Here is a 24599-nt window from a genome sequence, read left to right on the forward strand (position 1 = left end):
CCCTGGTGTCCTCAGACTTCCCGAGTCTTCTCTCCCCTATGAGAATGTAAAAAAGGAATAATTAACACACAGAGGGCAGAAATTGAAATATGAAATATTGCTTGGAAGTGTTGTACAATTGTGTTTTTTGGCCGAGTTCAAAGGTGAGAACATTATAGTGGACACTTTGTTAAGCTGGAATACTTACCTGCAGAACGATGTTTCTTACGAACGAATGAAACCATGAACTTGAAAGTGGCCATTTTAAACTGTACAACATGAAATCAAAGCACATGGAACAGTATGCAAGCAAGAATAATCATATGAACACACGACAACTACTTACTTTTTTGAAGAACACGCTTGATCCTTCTGTACTGGTCGTGCTCCCTCAGTTTCAGGTCTGACCAGCGTTTTCTCAGTTGATCCTTGGATCGGCATACCCCAAAATTCTTCTGAAGACTCTTCACAACTTTAGTCAAGATCTTGGTCTTTCTCATATTTGGGTTTGGGTAATGCCCATACTTCCCATCATAGTTGGTCCTGTTCAATATGTCCACCATCTCCAACATCTCTACAAAAGACGTATTTGAGGCCTTAAATCTTCTCTTCCTGGATCGGGACGTTTCAGGCTCTGGGCTTTCCTCGCCCTCCTCCTCGCTAGTGGAACTCTGATTGCGCACCTGTGTTCTCTCCGCCATGTGCTCTCCCCACTGCGCTGAAAGCGAAGGGGCGGGGAATAGTCTAGAAAGAATGTCAGGGGCGGGCGGAGTTTTTCACGCATGCGCACTGTATATAAAACGCAACACGCGTGTGTCGTCCGTACGATCTGTGAACAGAGTGAGGAGCTGACGCTACGATCGTGCAAACAAAGGTAAAATTTTGAACTTGGTACATAACTAGACTAGACTGCTTCTATCTAGGCCTATGTTGGGACAAGATTAGGAGGGTTTATCATGGCATTATTAGTATTTTAGGGTTTGTCTTGTGTTGTGTCTTGCAGACAAGATGGATCCCTTCAAAAACGCCAATTTTATGGGGCTATTCCTTGAAGTGTACAGGGAGCTGGCCTGCCTGTGGCAGATCAACAACCCGTTCTATCATGACCGAAGAAAGAGGAAGGCAGCGCTGGAGAAACTTCTTTCTTTGGTACAGATCATGGTCCCCACGGCAGACATGGCCTATGTGAAGTTGAAAATTGGTGCCATGAAGATTACATATCTCAGGGAGAGAAAGAAGCATCTGGAGTCCCTGAGATAAGGAGATCCAGATGCCATTTATTACCCCAGGATGTTGTACTTCGAGAGGCTGCATTTTCTGGTAGACCAGGGGGAACCCACGCCACCACTCGACCGTCTTCCTTCAAGGCTTCCTTCACCCCCAGCTGAGGCTTCCAATGTCCAACATGGGCCTTCCAGGCAACAACATGTGGTGGGGCCCAGCTTGAGACAGGTATTGCATTGTTGACCATATTTCTTGTCGAACATTTAATGATGTTAACTAGATGTTATTATTGATCAGTAAGTTGTGATTTAACAAAGTGGTTTACATATCAATAGACAGTAGTGACCAAAAATGATTGGGACAAGAATGAAAAGTGCTGGGCTCAGAATGATAGTCTGTTCTATTTGGTAACATTCAATTTGCAACAGTCATGAGCTAAAAATTGTGTGATTGATGAGCAAAAAACTAAAACTATGTCCCATTTTCATACACAGGAAGACCTCAGCCTGGCGGAGGCTGTGGCAAGTGGCAGCCAGGAGGTCAACCATCGCCCTCCTTCTCCTCCTCCTGCCACAACTACAGGAGCCCAGCCACAGCCTCAAAGGATGCCTGGCGAGAAGTGCCTAAGAAAGACGAGAGAGTGATGGCCTGGGTTCAGTCTGGTCTGACAGAAGATGCAGCCTCTTGAAGAACCACATCCTGGGGACATAGATGGCCTCTGCTTTTCCTGATCTCTAGGACTTCTGGACCAGACTGCTCTCCCTGAGATATGTACCCCTCAGGCCACCAATTTTTCTTTTTCTAATTAGTTCATGTCTGCCCTGGGGGCCAACTGCTTCGCCAAATTGACAAGTTTATCCAGCGCTGCCTTCCTCTTTTTAGTTGTTTGAGACCTAAATAAAGGTTTTTTTGTTTGAATACTTGCCTATGTGTTTTACTTCCAAAAGGACAGTTTATTTGTGAGCAGACAGGTACATTTCAAAAATACAAAGTGAAATGAATAACAAGGGGCACCGACACTAAACAACCTCCTGTAGATTTAAAAAGAAAATACAAAAAAGATAATAATGTTGTTGTGGTAAGTTGACACACAAAACACACCCCAAAAAATGCAAAGATGAGCAAACTGTCAAAAAAGGAGATGTTTATGAAAAAAACAAAACACAAAATGTGTAGATGTGACAATTTAAAAAATTGTATTGCCGAAATGAGTAAAAAAGAGTCAGGAAATATGTTCGGGAGAAGTGTGTGTGACTATGAGCATCAAAAGAAGTTCCTTCTTGCAGCATTGTAAAGAACAAGAGAATGCGCTTCATGAAAGAATTTTTAACATTGCAGCGTGATGAATGTGCTACATCGATTACGAGCAGTAGTTTTACCTGAGCGAGCGCTTCCGTGTCCGAATTTGATTGTGAGCATACGTGGCACCTTGTCCGTCGAAGTAGGCTACACATGATCGGAGTATGTCCGATCGGAGCATTTTGACGGAAAATTTTACCGGCAAGTTGGAAAAGTTGGTCCGTCGCAGTATGCGACGGAAACAGTCCGATGCAGACCACACACAGTCGGAATATCCGACAAAACACTCCGATCGGAAACATTCCATCGGAATCTCTGACCGTGTGTAGAAGGGCTAAGTGAAAATAGTGCAGCTCCCTGCCTGTCAGTATATTATGAAGAGATTAACAGAAACGGATCTAACTAAACTGAATACAGTGTATAAATATATATACACAACACACCTGGGATGCATATATATTGTCTAAACCAGTGGTCATCAACCCTGTCCTCAGGGCCCACTAACAGGCCAGGTTTTATGTATTACCTTTGGGAAGATGCAGACTAGAATACTGCAATCACTGATCAGCAAATGATATCACCTGTGATGTATTTCAGTTATCTTGCAAACCTGGCCTGTTAGTGGGCCCTGAGGACAGGGTTGATGACCACTGGTCTAAACAAGTAACTGAAGCTAACTGACTCGCCTGCCTATTCTACCTAACTTAAATCAAATGACACTGTCTGTCTATAACTCTCTGCCACTGCAACACACTACACAAGGCCGCCACACAAGCGGCCTTATATAGTGTGGGGCATGTACTAAACCCCCTGAGACATAATTGGCCAAAGCCACCCTGGCTTTGGTCAACCATGGCTCTCCATTTTTTCTGCGCTGTGATTGGCCAAAGCATGCGGGCCATAGTGCATGCTTGGCCAATCAGCAGCCAGCAATGCACTGCGATGCTGCAGTGAATTATGGGCCATGACGCGCCACTCGAATTTGGCATGAACGGCCTATAACGTTCGGAATTCACTGAAGGGGTGAACAGACGATGTTCGAGTTGAACATGGGTTCGACTCAAACACGAAGCTCATCCCTACCTATGTTATATATGTTACATGTTCTTATTCATATAGCATAACTTATAACCTAAACATTTTACATTTGCTGCTTACCTTTTACTTGCTCTTTCCTGAAAACTCCAAATCTTGCTTTAGAGAGGGGCGCCACTATTCAGAGGGAGCTAGGGAGTTAAAGTGACGTTAAATACTGGTTTAAAACTTTGTTTTTAAATTATATATCTATTTTTAAATTCAACAAACCTTCTATTATCCTCAGCCTTCTCCAATTTTCTTTTTTGCTGTTGTGATCTGACTTCCTGCTAGAAGGTGGATATGTTCATTCTTCATTGTCCTGTTGTATGTAAGAAAATAGCCATTCTATCTTGCTTTCTCCAGAGATGGATTAGGAACTATGGAGTATGGGGTTGTATGGATTATTTTTGGAGAATAAGGACATTGTTTAGTGTCACTTTAATGCTTACTATATTTACTGTACTGTGCTTGCAGATCTCATTATCAGTTATAAACTAGATTTGAACGCTGTCCATCCTAACAGAGGGTTAAAGATCTAGAAGCTGAGCTTCTGCATTATATGTAAATGAGGGGAAACTCAGTGTGTCCATCTTAGTTAGTGGGGACAGAATGAGTTTCCTCTCATTTCGAGTAGTTTGGAGGGCTGTTCTAAAGCCCCGTACACACGAGAGGACTTATGTCCGACAGACTTCCGAAGGAGTCCTGCCGGAGTTCTGCCGGAGTTCCGACAGAGTTCTGACGGACTTTTCGACTGAGCGGACTTGGCCACACACAATCACACCAAACTCCGACGGATTCGAACGTGATGACGTACGACTGGACTCGAATAAGGAAGTTCATAGCCAGTAGCCAATAGCTGCCCTAGCGTTGGTTTTAGTCCGTCGGAATAGCATACACACGAGCAAATTTTTCGAAGGGACCAGGTCCGGCGGAGTTCCGTCGGAAAAATTTGAAGCATGTTCCATTTCTAAAGTCCGTCAGACTTTTGCGAATCAAAAGTCCGTTGCAGCCCACACACGATCGAATAGTCTGACGGAATCAGTCCGTCGGACTTTGGATGTTGAAAAGTCCGCTCGTGTGTACGCGGCATAAAGGTTGCCACAAATGAAACCTAGCCACATTAGTGTTCTTATAAGTGCTTGCAACAGTTTTCATTCATCCAGGTGTGTAAGAGGAGCTGAGGTTATTCCTGGGGTCGAGGTGCAGAACAGAGAACCCAAATAACCAAGCAGCTTCTTCGGAGGTAGCGCTACAGCAGTAATAAACCCTAAAACAAAAATGTATATATTGCAGTTTACCACTCCTTGGATGTGGTGGTTGCATTTGTTTTCTTTTTTCAGATTTCTTCTCTTTACTTTTACCAGGTGTTCCAGCAAGTAATATAGTTACATAGTTAAAAAAAAGACACAGGTTCATCTAGTTTCACCAATAAAAAACACACTTCCTCTCTTAGGGTGTCTGCATTCTGGATGAAATAGTACATCAGGCCCCTTCGGGCAGCAGCATTATCAGTCTTGGGAAAGGGTAGTGTATTGGACTAGAAATTTGAAATAGACTTGACTAACAAACGGAAGTTAAACTTCAGCTAACACTTTATAAGCAGTCACAGCAACATTTCCTTTTGGGATACAGGTTTTAGATAAATAAATAAAAGCTAATCATTGTAAGCACCCTTGTCAGTAGTAAATGATTTTCTCAAACCTCTAACTGACACTTTGCCCGAGCAGTAACAACTAGGCCTCACTTAGCAATGTCCTATCAACATCCTTGGCGTATTCCAGTCATGCTTCAGGTGGTACAAAAATGGCATACACATTTAGAAGGGCATTATTCAACTTGTCAGAGCTGCACAGTTTTCTTTTTATCTGCATAGGCAGTTTTTTGGTAAAGTTGAACTAACCCTTTACATATTCGCAGCAGAGACACAGAAGCCGCAAATGCTTTCCCCGGTTTTCTATAGAAGTAGAATCTTGACAGCCTTGCAGCCCTCAAAGGCAAACATACAGCAGGTGTTTCTAATGCCGCGTACACACAACTGGACTTTCCGGCAGACTAGGTCCGACGGTCTTCCCGACGGAATTTCAGCGGAGTTCCGACCGGACTTTGTGGATGAACGGACTTGGCCACACACAATCACACGAAAGTCCGATGGATTCGAACATGATGACGTACGACCGGACTAGAATAAGGAAGTTCATAGCCAGTAGCCAATAGCTGCCCTAGCGTCGTTTTTTTGTCCGTCGGACTAGCATACAGACAAGCGGATTTCTCCATAGTAACTGGGTCCGGCGGAGTTCCAGTGGAAAAAGTTGAAACATGTTCTATTACTAAAGTCCATCAGATTTTTGGACAGCAAAGGTCTGATGGAGCCCACACACAAATTGTCCGATGGATTCCTTCCGTCGGACCTTTGCTGTCAAAGTCCGGTCGTGTGTACGCGGCACAAGATGTTCAAAATCACTGAAACCCAGATTGAGCCTGGGTTCACATTGGAGCGATTTGGTATGCGATTTGATGGCATTGCGTCACCGCACCGATTCTCAAATGTAGTTTCTGTACTACTTTTGGTAACTTGGGGGTGCGATTTCCATAGACATCTGTGCAGCAACCCGCAACAGAATTAAATCACCCCCCCAAAGTCGGAACTGACATGCGGTAATGAAATTGTGCGAATTTAGTTGAACTTGTACGATTTCATACCCACGTGTCAGTTCATACTTCAGGGGCAATTTCAGAGACATCTGTGTGGGTCCATGCACAGATGTCTATTGAAATCACACCCTGAAGTTGCCAAAAGTAGTACAGAAACTACTTTTGGGAATCAGTGCGGTGTTGCCCCCAATCGGATGATGCCATTTCCGGTAATAGCCGCCGATTTGGCATGCAATTTGAAATGTCAAATTGCATGCCAAACCACGTCAATCTGAACCTAGGCTTAAAGTACTTTGTTTGAAAATGAACTATTTTACTGTACATGCAGATAGAGAGAGGTTAGGGATGGCTTGCTTTAAAGCTCTTTTGCTGCTTGTTAAAATTTGTAAATGTTTGCTGTATACTGGCTGTGGACAGGTGCACTTTATAGGAAATCTATACTGATATAAAATTAGGGCTGCCTTTTTGCCCCCTTCTAAAAATAATGCTTGTTTCCTGGCCCCCCCTTAATACTAAATGGCCTAGAACAATCAAACCGACTTCAAAACTGATATCATTTGACATACGTGTTCTAAGCACCATTCACATCGGGCTGATTTGACATGCAATTTGACTTGTCAAATCGCATGCCAGATCAGAGCCTATTGCCGGCAACGGCACCATTTGAATGGGTGCGAAGCTGACTTTGCGGCGCCGTTCCGATTCCCAAAAGTGGTTTCTGCACTACTTTTGGTGACTTCAGGGGCGATTTCAATAGACATCTGTGCATGAACCAGCACAAATATCTGTCAAATTGCCCCCCGCGTGAGTTCAGCTGAATTTCAAACCCACCTCCAATTCATCATATATAATTTAAGCCTCTATTTTGTTTGATATTTGATTTCCTAAGGATAATCACATAATTGCACATCACTTTCTTTTCATCCTAGGTATGCCATGGGAAAGTAACCAGTTTCTGGGAAGATGCATGTGTCTGAAGGAAACCAGCAAGTTTATCCATCCTAAAAAGTTTAAAATTTTGAAAATTATAGAGGAGAGATACTATTGCCAAAAAATGGAAATTGTGTAGGTATTCTTATTTATTCTGCTCTTTATATTGCTTAAAGTGGATGTATAGTCATTTTTATGAATTTTACCTACAGGAAAGCCTATAATAAGGCTTACCTGTAGGTAAAAAAAATACAGTGCCTTGCAAAAGTATTCGGCCCCCTTGAACTTTTCAACCTTTTGCCACATTTCAGGCTTCAAACATAAAGATATAAAATTTTTATTTTTTGTGAAGAATCACCAACAAGTGGGACACAATTGTGAAGTGGAACGAAATCTATTGGATTTTTGAAACTTTTTTAACTAATAAAAAAATGAAAAGTGCTTTGTGCACTGGTGTGCAGTCATGTTGAAACAGGAAGAGGCCACATCCAAACCGTTCCCAAAAATGGGGAGCATGAAATTGTCCAAAATGTCTTGGGATGCTGACGCCTTAAGGCCGCGTACACACGCGGGGACTGTTCGCTCAACTTTGTCCGCTGAACAGTGTTTCGGCGGACAGTCCGCTCGTGTGTGGGCTTTCAGCGGACAGTTTCAGCGGACAGTCTGCTGAACAAAGTTTTTCGGAAATTCCGAAAACCTGTCCGCTGAAACTTTGTTTCAGCGAACAGTCCCCTCGTGTGTAGGCTTGTTCGTCAAACTAAGTTCCGCGCATGCTCAGAAAGGATTTACACGCCGAAGTTTGCATTGCAGTGTATAGGACGTCGTTTTCTAGTCCCGTCGTACGTGCCGTTCACGTCATCGCGCACGGTTTCAGCGGACTGTTCGTTCGTCGTGTGTGGCCAAGTCCGTCCATGCTAATTTTGAGCGGACTGTCCGCTGAAACTGTTTGACGGACAAAGTTGAGCGAACAGTCCCCGCGTGTGTACGCGGCCTAAGAGTTCCCTTCACTGGCACTAAGAAGCCAAGCCCAACACCTGAAAACAACCCCACTCCATAATCCACCCTCCACCAAATGATTTAGACCAGTGCACAAATCAAGGTCCATAAAGACATGAATGAGCGTGTTTGGGGTGGAAGAACTCGATTGACCTGCAGTCCCGACCATGATAGAACACATTTGGGATGAATTAAGACTGTGAGCCAGGCCTTCTCATGGGGATCAGCAGACAGATCCCCTGCTGAGCAAGCGGACCCCAGCTGGAGTCTACCAGTTTTTTCAAGGGCATCGTCCGTTCAGTCACATTTTTGGGGAGGAAAACGGTTCCAGTTTATATCAGTTTGCACATGTGACCTCCTGCAGATACACACAGTGCATGGGCACAGCAAGTGTACAGACCTAGCAGCTCCGCGCGGGGATGGTGGGAACCCCCCATAATGGGCACAGCCGGTGTACAGACCTGGGAACTCAGCAGAGGGATGGTGGGAACCCCTCATAATGGGCACATCAGATCTGGGAAATCTGAGATATAACTAGTAGCACCCCTGAGACAAGAAGAAACTGGCGGGTGATTTATCTCTCCAGCATCCACTAAACACTGTAATACCAGTTCTGGGTGGACTGAACCTTTAAGCTGAGCTGCAGCATTTTCTGAATGTACTGATTTTGTGCAGCGTCAGAATAGTATATTTGTTTACACTCAGCAGCACGGGGTACAGGGGACAGATCCAAATTTTTTTCCTTGTGCACAGCTTCCTCTGTCGCCAACATTCCGTCATAATCTGCCAGTTTTTTTTCCACCGTGGCCTATTTTTAGAACTTATGCACAAATTTGTTTAATCACTTCCCACCCGGCCTATAGCAGAATGACGGCCTGGCGGTGGTTTCGTTATCGTTACTGGGTGTCATCTGTCATATGACGTCCAGCAGGATAAGCTGCAATCGCGTGCCAACTCACCAGTGCCAACTCATCAGTGCCTGTCAGTGAAGGAGAAAACAACATTTTATAACAGAAACAAAGAAAAACTTTTTTTTTTTTTAATTGCGGCCTTTTTTAGTTTGTTTAGCAAAGAACAAAAACCCCAGTGGTGATCAAATACCACCAAAAGAAAGCTCTATTTGTGGGAAGAAAATTATAAAAATTTAGATTAGGTACAGTTTTGCATGACCACACAATTGTCATGTAAAATGCTACAGTGCTGAAAGCTGAAAAATTGTCCTGGGCAGGAAGGGGCCGAAAGTTAAAAATTTGAGCACCAGCCGCCACTGCAGACAGTTATCACTTGATCAGACTTAATGGTACCAGAGCCTTATCTAGCCTGTCTGATCTGGAGGTGCAGTAAAGCAAGTCAGGGGGCATACAGTATGAAAATAATATAAAAATGAAACCCTTCCCGCATGGGCGTCCGCAGAACTTTTTCCAAGGGGGGGCATCATTTCAAGGCCACTCATGCTCCGCCCCTTTTCGACAATCTCATGAAAATCTTTACACTGGTAATACATATGTGTTATATAACAGATAATTCATCTTCACTTTGTATTGGAAGTTACTCTGACTGTGTTCCATGCCCATATAGCCTAGAGAATGTACATCTTTTTACATTGCAATACATCTGTTGTGGCCATATTTTGATCTCATACTGTCACTGTATAGGCTGTTTTCATCAAGATAAAAATATGGCAACAACAGATGTATTGCAATGTAAAAAGATGTACTTTCTCTAGGCTATATGGGCATGGTACGCAGCCACCTGAGTAACCTTGCGGACGCCCATGCTTTCAAAAACCAGCCCTGGAAAAAATTTCATACCAGCCTCACAGCATTATTATACCAGCCCAACAGCATTATTATACCAGCCCAACAGCATAACGTCATTATTTTCTGGTTCATGAAAGGGAAAAACCATACATTTTAAAGCACCTTTGATGAAGAGAGTATTAGATATAGATATGAAATCACATAGGGCTTATATATATATATATATATATATATATATATATATATATATATATATATATATATATATATATATATATATATATATATATATATATTCAAATTCCAGTTAATAGTGGTAAGTGATCAATCATCAAGGGGGACCCCAGAAACTCAGAACGTGGGGGGGAACCACCTTCTTCAGAAAGAATACTCTAAGGTAAGGGGGGTGGGTTACTAATATAAGGAGGAAACCCTTTATGTCAGTGCCCCTTACATTATCGTAATCACTCCCCCCTTACATCAGTGACCCCCGACTGGCCTGGCGGTGCTTTCACTGACCTCCTCTCAGGTGCACTGTGCAGGGCTCAGTCAGTCGGCTCCAGCTTGGAGGTTTTATCCTATAGTCTCCTATCCACAGTCCACACAAGTCTGACTTCTCCCATGACCCCCATCCCGGCGGTGCTCCCACTTTTGACTCCTCTCCAGACTCCCTCAGAGACTTCAGACATGCTACAGGAGATGGACAGAGACTGCAGACTTGATGCAAGAGCTCAATGCAGCCTCACCAGTGCCCATCAAATTCAGCCTCACTGTGCCCACCAATGCAGCCTCACTGTGCCAACCAAATGCAGCCTCACTGTGCCCATCAAATGCAGCCTCACTGTGCCCACCAAATGCAGCCTCACTGTGCCCACCAAATGCAGCCTCACTGTGCCCACCAAATGCAGCCTCACTGTGCCCTTCAAATGCAGCCTCACTGTGTCCATCAAATTCAGCCTCACTGTGTCCATCAAATGCAGCTTTACTGTGCCGTGAATGCAGTCTCACTGTGCACATCATTGCAGCTCCTCCTGTGCCCCATGTCCCAGTCTGCAGTCCCTGTCTGTGGGAAGGTGTGTTGTTTATGCTCGGTACAGTACCTTGCATGCCAGCAGGATATCCATGACGGCCAGCAGCAGGCAGGGTCTGTTCTCGTTTTGGATGGGGACGGTGCTCCTTCCAGAGGATTTGTCTGCTGTGAGATGGAGTGGTCCCTGGCCACCTGCACCTTCAGCCGTCCTCATTTTCTGGCCCCAGTCAGCCTGCCCTCTGGTCCTGGGGAAGTGGAGAGCACTGAGTGGGAGTTGGAGAAAAGGGGGAGCAAAGAGTACTGGCGGGGTTGGAGAACACATGGGTGGGGGCAAAGAGTGAGGGGGAGTGGAGATCACAGGGGTGGGGAGCGGAGAGCACTTGGGGGGAACTTGAGAGCACTGGGGGGGCCAACAAGAACAGGGGTAGAGAGCACGGTAGGCTGAGAGCACTGGGGGGGCTAAGAGTGTGGGGTGGTGAAGAGCACTGGGGGGGGCACAAAGAGCAGGGGTGAGTGGAGAGCAATGGGGGGGGAGCTTGAGAGCACCAGTGGGGGCCAGAAAGAACAGGGGTGGAAAGCACGGGGGACTGGAGAGCACTATGGGGGGTGGAGAGCACATGGGTGGGCGCAAAATGCAGGGGGAGAGGAGAGTACAGGGGTGGGGAGTGGAGGGTGCTAAGGGGGAGCCAAAAAGAATAGGGGTGGAGAGCACGGAGGGTAGAGAGCATGGGGGGGGCTGGAGAGCACCAGGGGGGCAGATAGAACAGGGGTGGGTAGTAAGGAGGGCTGGAGAGCACTGGGGTGGGGGCTAGAGAGTGATGGGGATAGCTGAAGAGCACTGGGGGGGGGGAGAACAGGGGGGAGCATTGGGGGGAGGGGAGAGCACTGAGGGGAGAGCACTGGAGGGGAAAGAACAGGGGGAGAGAGGAGAGCACTGGGGGAGAGCACTGGGGGGAGTGGAGGGCACGGGGGGGAGAGCACTGGGGGGAACAGAGGCGGAGAGCACTGGGGGGGAAAGCACTGGGATGGTGGCTAGAGAAGGATGGGGAGAGATGGAGAGCAGCAAGAACAGGGGAGGAGAAAACTGGGGGGGGGGCAGGAGAGTGTGGTGATGGTGGTGGAGGAGAGCACTGTGGGGGGGGGGGGGGCAGGAGAGTGTGGTGGTGGAGGAGAGCACTGGAGGGGGTGGCAGGAGAGTGTGGTGGTGATGGAGACCACTGGGGGGGCAGGAGAGTGTGGCGGTGGAGAAGAGCACTGGAGGGGGTGGCAGGAGAGTGTGGTGGTGGAGGAGAGCACTGGAGGGGGTGGCAGGAGAGTGCGGTGGTGGAGGAGAGCACTGGGGGGGGCAGGAGAGTGCGGTGGTGGAGGAGAGCACTGGGGGGGGCAGGAGAGTGCGGTGGTGGAGGAGAGCACTGGGGGGGGCAGGAGAGTGCGGTGGTGGAGGAGAGCACTGGGGGGGGCAGGAGAGTGCGGTGGTGGAGGAGAGCACTGGGGGGGCAGGAGAGTGCGGTGGTGGAGGAGAGCACTGGGGGGGGCAGGAGAGTGCAGTGGTGGAAGAGAGCACGGGGGGGGGGGGGGGGGGGGCAGGAGAGTGCGTGGTGGAAGAGAGCACGGGGGGCAGGAGAGTGCGGTGGTGGAGGAGAGCACTGGGGGGGTCAGGAGAGTGTGGTGGTGGAGGAGAGCACGGGGGGCAGGAGAGTGCGGTGGTGGAGGAGAGCACTGCAGCCCCCTCCCCCCTCGATCCTCCTATCCAGGCACTGTAGCATGGATGGGCATCTACTCCTGTGTATCACAGCACTGGATGGCTGTGTTCGGCGGCCGCTCTGTAACACAGTCCCGCCCCCCCCAGACCGGCTCATGTGATAGTAGAGAGAATCAACGCTCCGCCTATCACACGAGATGGTCTGGGGGGGGGGGGACTGTGTTACAGAGCGGCCGCCGAACACAGCCATCCAGCGCTGTGATACACAGGAGAGAGCGGACTCAGAAAAAAAAATAGTGCAGCATGGCGGCGGCGGCGGCAGTGGCAACACCTTGGGGATTCCAGGGGGGGGGGCACTTGACCCCCCTTGCCCCCTGCTGCGGACGCCCATGCTGTTAAGTTAAGTGAAAATGTGACTAGGATAAAGAAAGACCCATGGCACCCTGAGACAGAAGAGAAAAAAGTTTGCATTGAGGTGAGTAATGGGTATAGCAAGAAAGCACAGTTGGAGGATTTTTAAGGGTGTTAGATTAAACAGAACCTGTGCTTATTTACCATATACATTGCACATATACCACAAATAATGCTAAAGGTGGGGAAGGAAGAAATGCTACTGCATCAATTTGAAGGAAAATGCCCTTGCCTTGGCGTCAGTGAGAAGAAAAACACAAGCGGGTAGTACATAGAGGGGCCAGTTGATGGTGGTGACAGGCAGTAATGAGGGGGCAGATAATGATGAGAAAAACAGGCAGTACAGGCAGTTGATGGTGAAGTCAAGCAGGACAGACAGAGGCAGTTGAGGGTGGGGATAGGCAGAGCAGTAGGAGGCAGTTAATGTTAAACTGGCAGAACAGAGGGAGAAGGTTGATGGTGAACATGCAGTACAGAAGATGAGGTGATTGTGATTGTTTTAGATGGTCATGCTTACACCAATCCATCAATCTCCCTAGATGACCCACCAAATAACATATGGTTATGTCTGGCAGGACTATCCCTCCAAAAGACTTGGTTAAGCATAGTTAGCAAGTTGTTCTTTTGAGTCTAGGGATTTTTATAGGTCCAGAAAAAGCTATAGAATGGGTTAGCTTGAGGGAGATAGGGATGTGGATGGGCAGGGATCTAACATTTTGTAGAAAGGTTGGGAAATTAAGGGCAAAGGTGTCTTTTAAGGCAGATGAGATTAAAGTAGCCACATATGTAGTGGCTTATTATGTCCTCTTATGTTGGAAGTCAAATAATCATCCTAATGACCATAGCGTCTGAGTTTAAAAAATTGATATTCAAAATAGGAGAGCTCTCAATATTGTGCAAATTCTTTAGTTTGGGGAGAGAGACAATTGGGTTAGTTAGGCTAATAGAAGATCATCTGCGTACACAGAAATCTTATATTTTCTCTCTCGGATCTGAAGTCCTTGGCTGTCAGAATCTCCCATAATTGTGCAAAGAAATGGTTCTAAACTAAGCACAAAAGAGGGGCTAATGGGCAACCCTGACATATCCCATTACAAATCTTAAAAGAATTTGAGACGACTCCATTAACCATGACTGAGGCCAAGGGGGTGGAGTGTATAGCATTGACCCATTTTAATGTGTAAAAAAATGGGTTTCAAAACTGAGGTTCTGAATTACAAATTGATTTGACACAGACTTCCTTAGCCTCAGTCATCACGTCTTATCATACCCACGTGCCAAATTTTAGGAGAACCCAGGAACTAACCTGCAGCACTGATTCTGGTTAATCAAAGTGTTATCATATGTTATACTGTACACCCCTGTGGGTATTTTTATACTTTGTAACTGTACCTTTGCAGTGAAATGGACTATATGTTGGAATTATGTATGAAGTCAGTATTTTCTCTTATTTATTGAAATCTTCAAGTAAAAAAAAAAAAAAGTGTTCTACTGGGTTGAGGTTAGGACTCTGTGCAGACCAGTCAAGTTCCTCCACCCCAAACTCGCTCATTCATATCTTTATGGATGTTGCTTTGTGCACTGGCAGGCGTTCCAATACTTTTGACAATATAGTGTATATTAGTGGCAGCCTCCCCACAGCCAAGCTGAGTATCTCCTGCAGAAAGCCGCTTGTCCTGGATCAACAACCAGCTGAACACTGCACAGACTCTCAGGGTGGAAGCTGGGCATCTAGAAGGCGTGACATCACAGGGGGGCATGGCAATACGTTTCAAGGTGGTGATACCCCTTTGCCAAGCTTTTAACGTTAATTCTTAATCCATTTGCTACACTTTGGCATGGCATTTTTGTCTTTTCCTCTTCCACCTGACTGGTGGACAAGTGTCTTTTACTTATAGCCACAATGCATGTACTTTAAAACTATGCTGTACATCTTCCATTCCACACCACTTCATTCTGTACACTGGGATGCACATTCCATATTCCACGCTGCCTCATTCTGTACACTGCACTGCACTTTTCCTATTCCACACTACCTTATTCTGTATTATACCTATTTTTTTTACCACAATGTGCTGCAAGCACACCACATTTTATCCTACAATCAAAACTGTAAACCATCCCCCCAGGAAGACCCACTTTTAAAGGCCATCCTGGGATCTCTTTCAAGCTTCCAACAAGCCTGTTCTGCTGACCGATCAATTGATAGCGGCATTCAAAAGAGACAATCTGTTTTGTTATAAATGTATAATGTTCATGTTTTACGTTCTCAAAGAATTTAAAGTTAAAGCAGTATTAAGCCCAAAACCAAAATGAAATATATTGCAGCTTACCAGTCATTAGATGTGGTGGCTGCATTCATTTTCCCCTTTTTGGCTTTTCCCTCTCTGTTTTCATTTGGTGATCTGGCCAGTAACACACGTCCTGTATTAGAGTATGGCTCAGTGACAGCTGGTGGTATATTTTTGGGGGGGTGGCAAACAATGCACCCACAGCCAACCCCCCCGGTCCGTTGGTTACCCCATCTATGGAGGGGCAGCGATCCCCTCCGGGCGGCGGCTTCCTCCCCCTTCATCTCCTCCTCAGCATCACGGCAACCCTGCATCTCCTCCTCTCAGTACCTGCTTCCTGATTGGCTTCCTGATTGGCTGGAAGGAGAATGTGACAATAGCAAATATTCATTGCTCTGCGCTCTGAGCCCAAGTGGTTAAAAAAAAAAACATTTGAATCTATGCATCCGGCATCCTGCATGTAGATTAGGGGACCGGATTCATTGATAGGGGGCGGCGCCCCTGCTTCCTGCATTTTGGGCCGCCACTGGTATGGATGAATAAGCACAGGGTAAACATTTGGACAGCAGCATTGTCAGTCTGGGGGCAGGTTAGTGTTAAATGTATTAGCAGATTTAGATACACAAACAAATTGAAGCCAAACTCCAGAAAACACTTTATATGCAGTTACAGACATTTTTTTTCCTTTTGAGATAAAGGTTTTCCATAAATATATAAAAGCTGATCATTGTAAGCACCATTGCCAGTGTTAATAAATTTATCTCATCCCTGTAGGCTGGGTTCACACTATCTTCACATGTGGCTCCCAGCAGAGGTCCGGTGGGCCCCTGTTCACTGTTTCAGGTCTGATTTCAGACCGAATTTTTGGCTGAATTCGGACCTGAAACGGACCAAAAGACGCACAGGGCTCCTGTGCAAATTCGCACCAGAGCGGCAACAGAGATATGTGAATATGCTCCATAGAGAGCTGGTCAAAATCTCCTGATGCGAATTGGATGCGGGTCCACAATAGTGTGAACTCAGAATTAGACTTCAGTCATAATTAAATCCACACTGATTATTTCACACTGCTACATGTAATTCCATATAACTAAGTTTCTAGCATTTTACTGTTCCTAAATGGCCTCCAAACTTTCCTGTTTCTCTCCCCATTCCAGACCCCACCGCCCTTTTTTAAAACACTCTTTAGACTCTGAACAATACTCCCCAACCCCCTGCTACTCCTACACCACACACCTCTGGGGAACTCGCATCCAAGATGGTCCCTGGTCAGCTATATAAAGAATGGTATCATCTGCGTATAAGCTTATTTTTTCTAGAGTGTTACCTATTCGAAGGCCTCATATTTTTGGCTCTGCCTGATGGCAATGGCCAATGGGTCTGACGCCAGGGCATACAGTAGAGGGAAAAGGGGGCAGCCCTGATGTGTGCCCCTTTCAAGGGGGAATTGATCAGATAGCCATCCGTTGACGTACACCCGGGCTTTAGGTGTACCGGAGTTGTATAGGAGTTGTACCCATTTAGAGAAGTTAGGCCCGAATCCAAATCTATGAAGGCATTCTAAGAAGTACTGCCATTAGATGAGTTGAAGGCCTTGGCCGTATCTAAAGCCACCACCACCCGAGTTCCAGAGTTTTCATGAGAGGCCTGAATGTTCATTAACAATTGCCTGATGTTCATAGCAGTCTTTTTTTGGTCTGGGTGGACTAGTGAGAGTATGTTTTTATTTAATCGGGAAGCGAGAATTTTGGCCAGTATTTTTATGTCAACTTGCAACAAAGTCATAGGGCGGTATGATTCAGGGTAATGGGGATCCTTACCCGGTTTACGGAGAACTATGATTTGAGCTTACTGCATTGAGGATGGTAGTATTCCCTGATCAAAAATAAATTGGTACAGGGCCTTTAGTTTGTGAATGAGTATTTCTGAAAAGGTAGTGTAAAATTCTAGGCGTAATCAATTAAGCACCTGGTGTTTTGGATTTGGTTAGTTGGGACAGGGCATCAGTAATGTCACTGATAGTTATAGGCGCTTCTAGCATTGTGAGTTGTTCGGCATTAAGGTGGGGAAACTGTGTAGATTATGTAGGTATTCTCTAATGTCTTGTTGGGCTGGCATTATTGCACTGTGAGGTATATAGATTACTATAAAAACCTTTGAATATGGCCACGAATTGAGGGTAGTGAGGGTAGTGCCATCTGAATCCATTAGGGGAAACTACCACTGGCGGTTTATCGTCCAAATGGGCTAGGTACGCCAACATTTTCCCTGATTGTTCCTCATGTTCAAACACCAGCTGTTTACAAAAGAATAGGCGCTGTCTGGCCTTTTCTATTCTATATCATATGTCGAGGAGTCCTGATTATCATCAAAGAAAAATTGAAATTTCCCTAGCTAAAGTATTGTGTTCAGGCAGTATAGACAGCCAATAGGGACTGAGCCTCCACATGGGAGTGAAGGACGACCCTAGTAGTGAAGCTGTCATCCAGCAGGGGGAGCAGTCAGATAAGGCTCTAGGAGCAAAGCCCGCCCCTATCACTTTAGCCAGAAGTGCCTTGGAGACATATGTAAAATCTATTCAAGACATTGTGTTGTGGCTAGTAGAGTGACATGTATATGCTCTAGTGGTAGGGGTTTGGTACCTCCAAACATAAATCAGTGTGAATTCAGTCAGTGTGTGGTACAAACGGGTATGCTGCAGTACAGTGGCATGTGCCTCAGTCTGTACTGGACGATCCAGAGCAGGGATTATAGCCATGTTAAAATCTCCCATCCACACAGCTGGGATTGTCGGGCACTGAGCCATAAAGGCTAGTCCCTCTGTAACTACTTCTGAGCTGTATGAACGTGGGCCATAAAAAGCTAGTATCAAAAGGGGAGACCCACCCAGTGCAGCATGTAGGAACAGATATCTGTCCTGCCGGTCCAACAGTAAGGAAATCAGTAAGGAAATCAGCTTGAAAGGAGTAGATTTAGCAATGAGAATAGAGACCCCTCTAGACAGATTTGTGTACGGTATGTACTATGATAGGCCCATCCTATCCAGGGGCGTTTTAGGGCAGCTTGTAAGAGTCCTGTAACATGGGTCTCTACCAGGACCATAACGCTTGCTTTTTGTGATTTAAGGAATGTGAGAGTATGCTTAACTTTGCTTTGTTGCCCAACCCGCGCACATTCCATGTCAGAAATTTAGTCATTGGAGATATGGGCATGTGAAAGGGCTGCAGATAGAAACCTTTAACAGTATGCATTGTACCAAGCAATATTTAATGTAACAACATAAATCCTTATGTGCAACCAATTGTGGAACATGCTCCTCACCCAACCCCCCCCCCCCCCCAACCTGGTGAGAGCAGGCTGAGCTGGCTGGAGGTACATGACTTAAAATACCTGAACGTGAGTCAAAAGTTACTAACAGGAACTGAAGGCTAAACCCCATTATAGAGAAAAAGAAAAAAAGCATTACTATGGGGGCGACTTTTTATTGTACAGTGCGTGGTAAGGTAATGGAGAGAGGTCAGTCACCCACAAAATTCCTTCTGTTGGGGACCACTTGCATCAAAACAGGGTAGTGGAGTAAAAATTGCCTGTCATCGGGGTCTTCTCTGGACACAGCAGGTATTGAGGGAGCAGAAGCACCTGGAGTGTGCCAGTTTATTATCCAGATAGATAAACATATGGAGAGATTTGAATAAATTCGATGCACAGATTTTCCCCTCCCTGTGAGTAAGTTTTCAACAAAGATTTGGGCTCCAACACAGGAAAGAAAAATGGTAGGCGATCATACAAGCCATACTCACAGAGGCACCATAACAATCGGGCAGCTAAGCAGGGTGTCCGCATTGATCCAGCCAAGCAGAGGCCATGGCTGAGTCCTCGAACAATTATACACGACCGCCCTTTTCCACCCACAGCCTGGTGGGGAACAGCATGGCATAGTGGAGGTGTAGGGTGTGCAAGCGTTTGACATCTTGATACTGGGATCTCCATCTCTGTACCTCATTAGAAAAATCTGGGAAAACCGCAACGTCAATGTTTCCCACAGGGATGTTGCCTTTCTCTAGTGAGACATAGAATTCTATCCCTGTCCCAAAAGTTAAGAAATTTGGCTAGAAATGTATGAAGGGGTGCTTCCTGTGGGGGAGGTCTTGCGGGTATGCGGTGTGCCCGCTCTACCGCAAACATAGCGGAGAAGGCATCCCTGCCATAGGCCTTAATGAGGAGATTCTCAAGGAATTCCACCGGGTCATTCCCTTCTCGAGGAGCCCAATGAACTGGAGGTTGCAGCGTTGAAGGTGATTCTCCATGTCGTCTTGGTGTGCATGCAGTTTCTGTATTTGTCTCTGCACTTCTTCAGTGTTATGCCATAATGGATGCAGGATGTCCTCTGCTCTGCCGATGCAGCTTGAAAAAATACTGTATAAGTGAGATGTCGATTTTAACTTCATCAGTCTTAGCTGTAAGAGTATTCTGCAAGGCGGCAATAGCTTCCAGCAGTATCGGCCGCATGGTGTTCAGTGTCAGAAGAGGTGGCAGCGCCATCTTCAGCCTGTTGGTCCTTGTCTTTCCGGAGGTATTTCGCCAGCTGATTAGCAGTCTCTGTGCTTCTCTTGGGTGGGGACAAGTCTTGTCTGAATCCCGGGACCCAGAGGAGGCTAAGCAGGAAAATGTATTCACAAGTTTAGCGATCAGGATAGAATATAGGATAGTCACAATCCATGACCCACTCCACCGCTCCCTGGGACACGCCCCCGATTTGGATTTTTAAAAAATCTTTATCTTATTACAATTTGTTTAAAGTGACATTAACCTCCCTGGCAGTACGATTATTTTGGATTTTAGGTGCTAAAAGCGGTACAATTATTTTGCATGAAAACTTGGCGTTTTATATTGTAGTCCTGTAATTCTAAAGCCGCGTACACACGGGTGGACTGTCTGGCCAACTAAGTCCGTCAGACAATCCGACGGACAGTCCATCCTACTTTTGAATGAACGGACTTGACCACACACGATGAACAGACAGTCCGTTGAAAGCTTGCGCGATGACGTGTACAGCACGTACGACGGGACTAGAAATACGACGTCCAATACACTGCAATGCAACCTTCGGCCGTGTAAATCCTTTCTGGGCATGCGCCATACTTAGTCTGTCCAACTTGCCTACTCACGAGCGGACTGTCCGCTGAAACCAAAGTTGGACGGACAATATTACGGAAATTCCGAAAGACTTAGTCCGCCAGACTGTCCGCTGAAAAAGTCCGCTGAAGCCCACACACGAGCAGACTGATCGCTGAAATGTGTTTCAGCGGACTAAGTTGGACAGACAGTCCGCCCGTGTGTACGTGGCTTTAGGAATAACTCTCTTAAATCTGTCCAAACCAGAGTCTAGCAGACATCCTGGGTATAATAAAGTTTGAAAAATGAAATCATAAATTATAATATAATAAATAATTATAAATAATTGTACCAAATAATAATATAACAATAATAAAAATTATTCAATAATGTAATCAAATCAAAAACACTGAAATTTGCTCAGTTGCAGAATTGTCACTGTCATTACTTTTCAGTATTTGATGACGGATCTCCCCACAAATCGCTATCCCTCAATTCTGCGAGTGATTTTAATTTATTATCGCTGTTTTCTAGCTGGTCTAAAATCATTTTTGATGTAAAGGGACAGTTTTGGTTGCTATGGACAATCTCCAGTTTCCAGGCATAAAGAACAGTTTTTATAATATAAAACTACATGCAGGACACTGGGCAGACCACTAGGGACAAAGGGGATGTGAAATATTTAAATACAGCAATGTAATCTGTAAGATTACATTATACTGTATGTATACTGTGTGTTTCACTTTTTGAATTTGGCGCCGATCTCCGTCCCCGTGCGGCGCAACGCTCGCAGGGAACGGAGATCGGCTCCGTGATGAATCGAGCGAGACACGGCTCGCTCGTACAGCGGGGAGACAACACTGGCTCCGAGGGAGAAGGTAAGTAAACCTCCTCCTGGATCCAGCGATGCAGTCCCAAGTTTGGCTCAGGGTTAGCGCTTTTGGTATAAAAATTCCACCCGAGCCAGACTCGGGAAGACCATCAGGGGGGTTAAACCCAAAAGCAAATTGTTATTATATTGCTTTAGTTTTCTTTAGACTTTTGTTCTTCTATTTTTGGTGATCCAGCCAGTAAGTCTGTTGTTTATAAAAGAACAAGCTCCCTTGCAAATGTACAGTTGTGCTCAAAAGTTTGTATACCCTGGCAGAAATTGTAAAATGTTGGCATTTATATTGAAAATCTGACTAATCATGACAAAAAAACTTTCTTTTATTCAAGAATAATGATCAAGTGAAGCCATTTATTATCACATAGTTTTTTGGCTCCTTTTAAATGAATAATAACAGAAATCACCCAAATGGCTTGATCAAAAGTTGACATACCCTGGAATGTTTGGCCTTGGTACAGACACAGAAGGTGACACACACGTGTTAAAATGGCTATTAAAGGTTAATTTGCCACATTTGAGGCTTTTTAACCACTACAATACAGGGCACTTTCGCCCCCTTCCTTCCCAGCCCAATTTTCAGCTTTCATCGCTCTAGCGCTTTCAGTGACAATTGCGCGGTCATGCTACACTGTACCCAAATGAAATTTTTATCATTTTGTTCGCACAAATAGAGCTTTATTTTGGTGGTATTTATTCACGACTCCGTTTTTTATTTTTTGCGATATAAGCGCAAAAAAGCGGAAATTTGGAAAAAAAACAATATTTTCTTTTTTCTATTTTAAAAGAAATCCAATAAAATCAAATTTTGTCATAAATTTAAGCCAAAATGTATTCTGCTACATGTTTTTGGTAAAAAAAATTCCGTTAAGTGTATAATAATTGGTTTGTGTGATCACGGACATATGTACGCAAATGATCATGTACATATGTGTGCAGGTGATCACGTACATATGTGTGCAGATAATCATTGGGACAAGTGATTTTAGTGGGACATATGTGGGGGACATGTTTTTATTATTAGGGACATGTGTTTTTATTTTTTGGGGACATGTATGTTTTGGGGACATGTGTGTTATGGGGACATATGTGGGGACTGTGTTTACACTGTGTGGTGCGTTGTGTGTTTACACTAGACTGAAGATCAGTGAGTAAAAAGCTGTAAAAACAGCTCATACTCACTGATCATCAGCCGGCTGCAGCAATCTGCTCTCCTCTCCTCAGCGATGACTTCTGTGTGAGGAGAGGAGGAGCCGATTGCCTAGCAACCGGCTGTTTGTTTACATCACATGACGCCCGTGATTGGACACGGCCGTCATGTGATCAGGAGGGCCAATCACAGGGCCAATCACAGAGCCCTCCTGCCGATCTGAGACGGTGACACGGGCGCATCGGGATCGTGCCGCTGCGCGGGCACGCGCGCGCGCGATCCCGCTCCTCCTGATGGACGTTCCTGAACGTCCTATCAGGAGTAGACGGCTCCCACCCGGCCGTATATGTGCATTGGCCGGGTGGGAAGTGGTTAAATCACAATTAGTGTCTGTGTATAAATAGTCAATGAGTTTGTTAGCTCTCACTTGGATTCCCTAACCAGGCTAGACACTGAGCCATGAGGAGGTAGAAAAGAACAGTCACAAGACCTGCGTAACAAAGTAATGGAACTTTATACAGATGGAAAAGGATATAGAAAGATACACAAAGCCTTGAATATGCCAGTAAGTACTGTTTAATCCCTTATTAAGAAGTGGAAAATTCGGGGCTCTTGATACCAAGCCAAGGTCAGGTAGACCAAGAAAAGATTGCAGCCACAACTGGCAGAAGAATTGCCCAGGATACAAAAAAAAACCCACAGGTAACTTCAGGAGAAATACAGGCTGCTCTCCAAAAAAACGGTGTGGTTGTTTTTAAGGAGCACAATTCAACGATATTTCAACAAAAAAGAGCTTCATGGTTGAGCTGCCAGAAGGAAGCCTTTACTGTGCCAAATATTTTTTTTTTTCAAAATTGTTGTTTTTCCTTTGTTTATCAAAACCGCAGAGGTGATCAAATACCACCAAAAGAAAGCTATATTTGTGGGAAAGAAAGGACACAAATTTCATTTGGGTAAAGCATTGCATGACTGCGCAGTTGTCAGTTAAAGTGATGCAGTGTCAAATTGTAAAAAGTGCTCTGGTCAGGAAGGGGGTAAAGTTTTCCGGGGCTGAAGTGCTTTAAAACAACCACACCATCTTTTTTCCAGAGTAGCCTGTATTTCTCCTGAGGTTACCTGTGGGTTTTTCTTTGTATCCTGGACAATACCTGTGGCCATGGGCGTCCGCAGGTAGGGGCAAGGGGGTCAAGTGCCCTCCCTGGAATCAGGAATCGGATCTTAAATTCAGCACAGTTGCATCGCTCTCGGGGTGCGGGCAGCCCGCACCCAGTTGCCACCCCCCAGTGGGGTGACACCATCAAGGTGCTGCCAAGCCCCCCTATCAGTGTAGTGTGAGTTCTTTTGCCTACTCAGTCCAGCAGAGAACTCGGCAGTGCTGTGACAGGAGAAAGGCAAGCTGCGGGCTGTCAGAGGTTTCCCTCACTTGCCCCCAATTTCTCCTGTCAGGGAGAAGAGACGGCAGCTCTCACCAGGTTCCCGCCCCGCTTCCTGCCCACTCCGTTCCTTCCTTATTGGCCATAACTGAGGGCCAATCAAAGGAGCCTAGGAGAGGAGAGCATCATGGGACATGTAGTCCCAAAGATTGGTGGCCCCATTTTCCACAGGGAGGAGGCTACAGCTCGCTCAAGAGAGAGATTGAGAGACTGCAGCCTGGAAAAAGCTGAGGGAGAGAGCGCTACAGGACAAAGATTGAGTGTGCTGGGCGGAAGCCAGAGAGAGAGCCACGCTGCCCAGCACCACCAGAGAGAGAGCCACACTGACCAGTGCCACCAGAGAGAGCCACACTGCCCAGCACCACCAGTGAGAGAAACACTGAGCCACTACCAGGGTGCAGACTTGAGTGAGTGATCGTCCAGCAGGAGGGATCACTGCTGTAGTTTTGCTGGGTCTGGTAAGAGGGCCTGTTGGCCATTATCCATTACTTATCCTAGGGACTGTACTATGTCTGTAGTCTCTGACCATGATAATATGATAATGACATTGTCGAAAAGGGGCAGTGCGTGGGTGACCCTAAAATGATGCCCCCCCCCCCCACACCGAAAAAAAGTTCTGCGGACGCCCATGCCTGTAGCAGTTGTGGCTGAAATCTTTCTTGAT

The 24599-nt window shown here is 45.8% G+C and overlaps 1 protein-coding gene across 1 annotated transcript in view; it reads left to right on the forward strand.

Moving 5' to 3' along the window:
* The window catches only part of LOC143974554 (growth-regulated alpha protein-like), a 187974-nt gene that overhangs the window by 48330 nt on the left and 115045 nt on the right, over positions 1–24599 (forward strand). Inside the window, exon 2 of the mRNA XM_077476082.1 lies at positions 7161–7296. Within this exon, the coding sequence (XP_077332208.1) occupies positions 7161–7296 (136 nt within the window). The remainder of the gene's footprint in view (positions 1–7160; positions 7297–24599) is intronic.

This window comes from Lithobates pipiens, unplaced genomic scaffold, assembly GCF_037356315.1.
Source record: "Lithobates pipiens isolate NorthernLeopardFrog02 unplaced genomic scaffold, aLitPip1_a1.2 Scaffold_13, whole genome shotgun sequence".
Classification (NCBI taxonomy): Eukaryota; Metazoa; Chordata; class Amphibia; order Anura; family Ranidae; genus Lithobates; species Lithobates pipiens.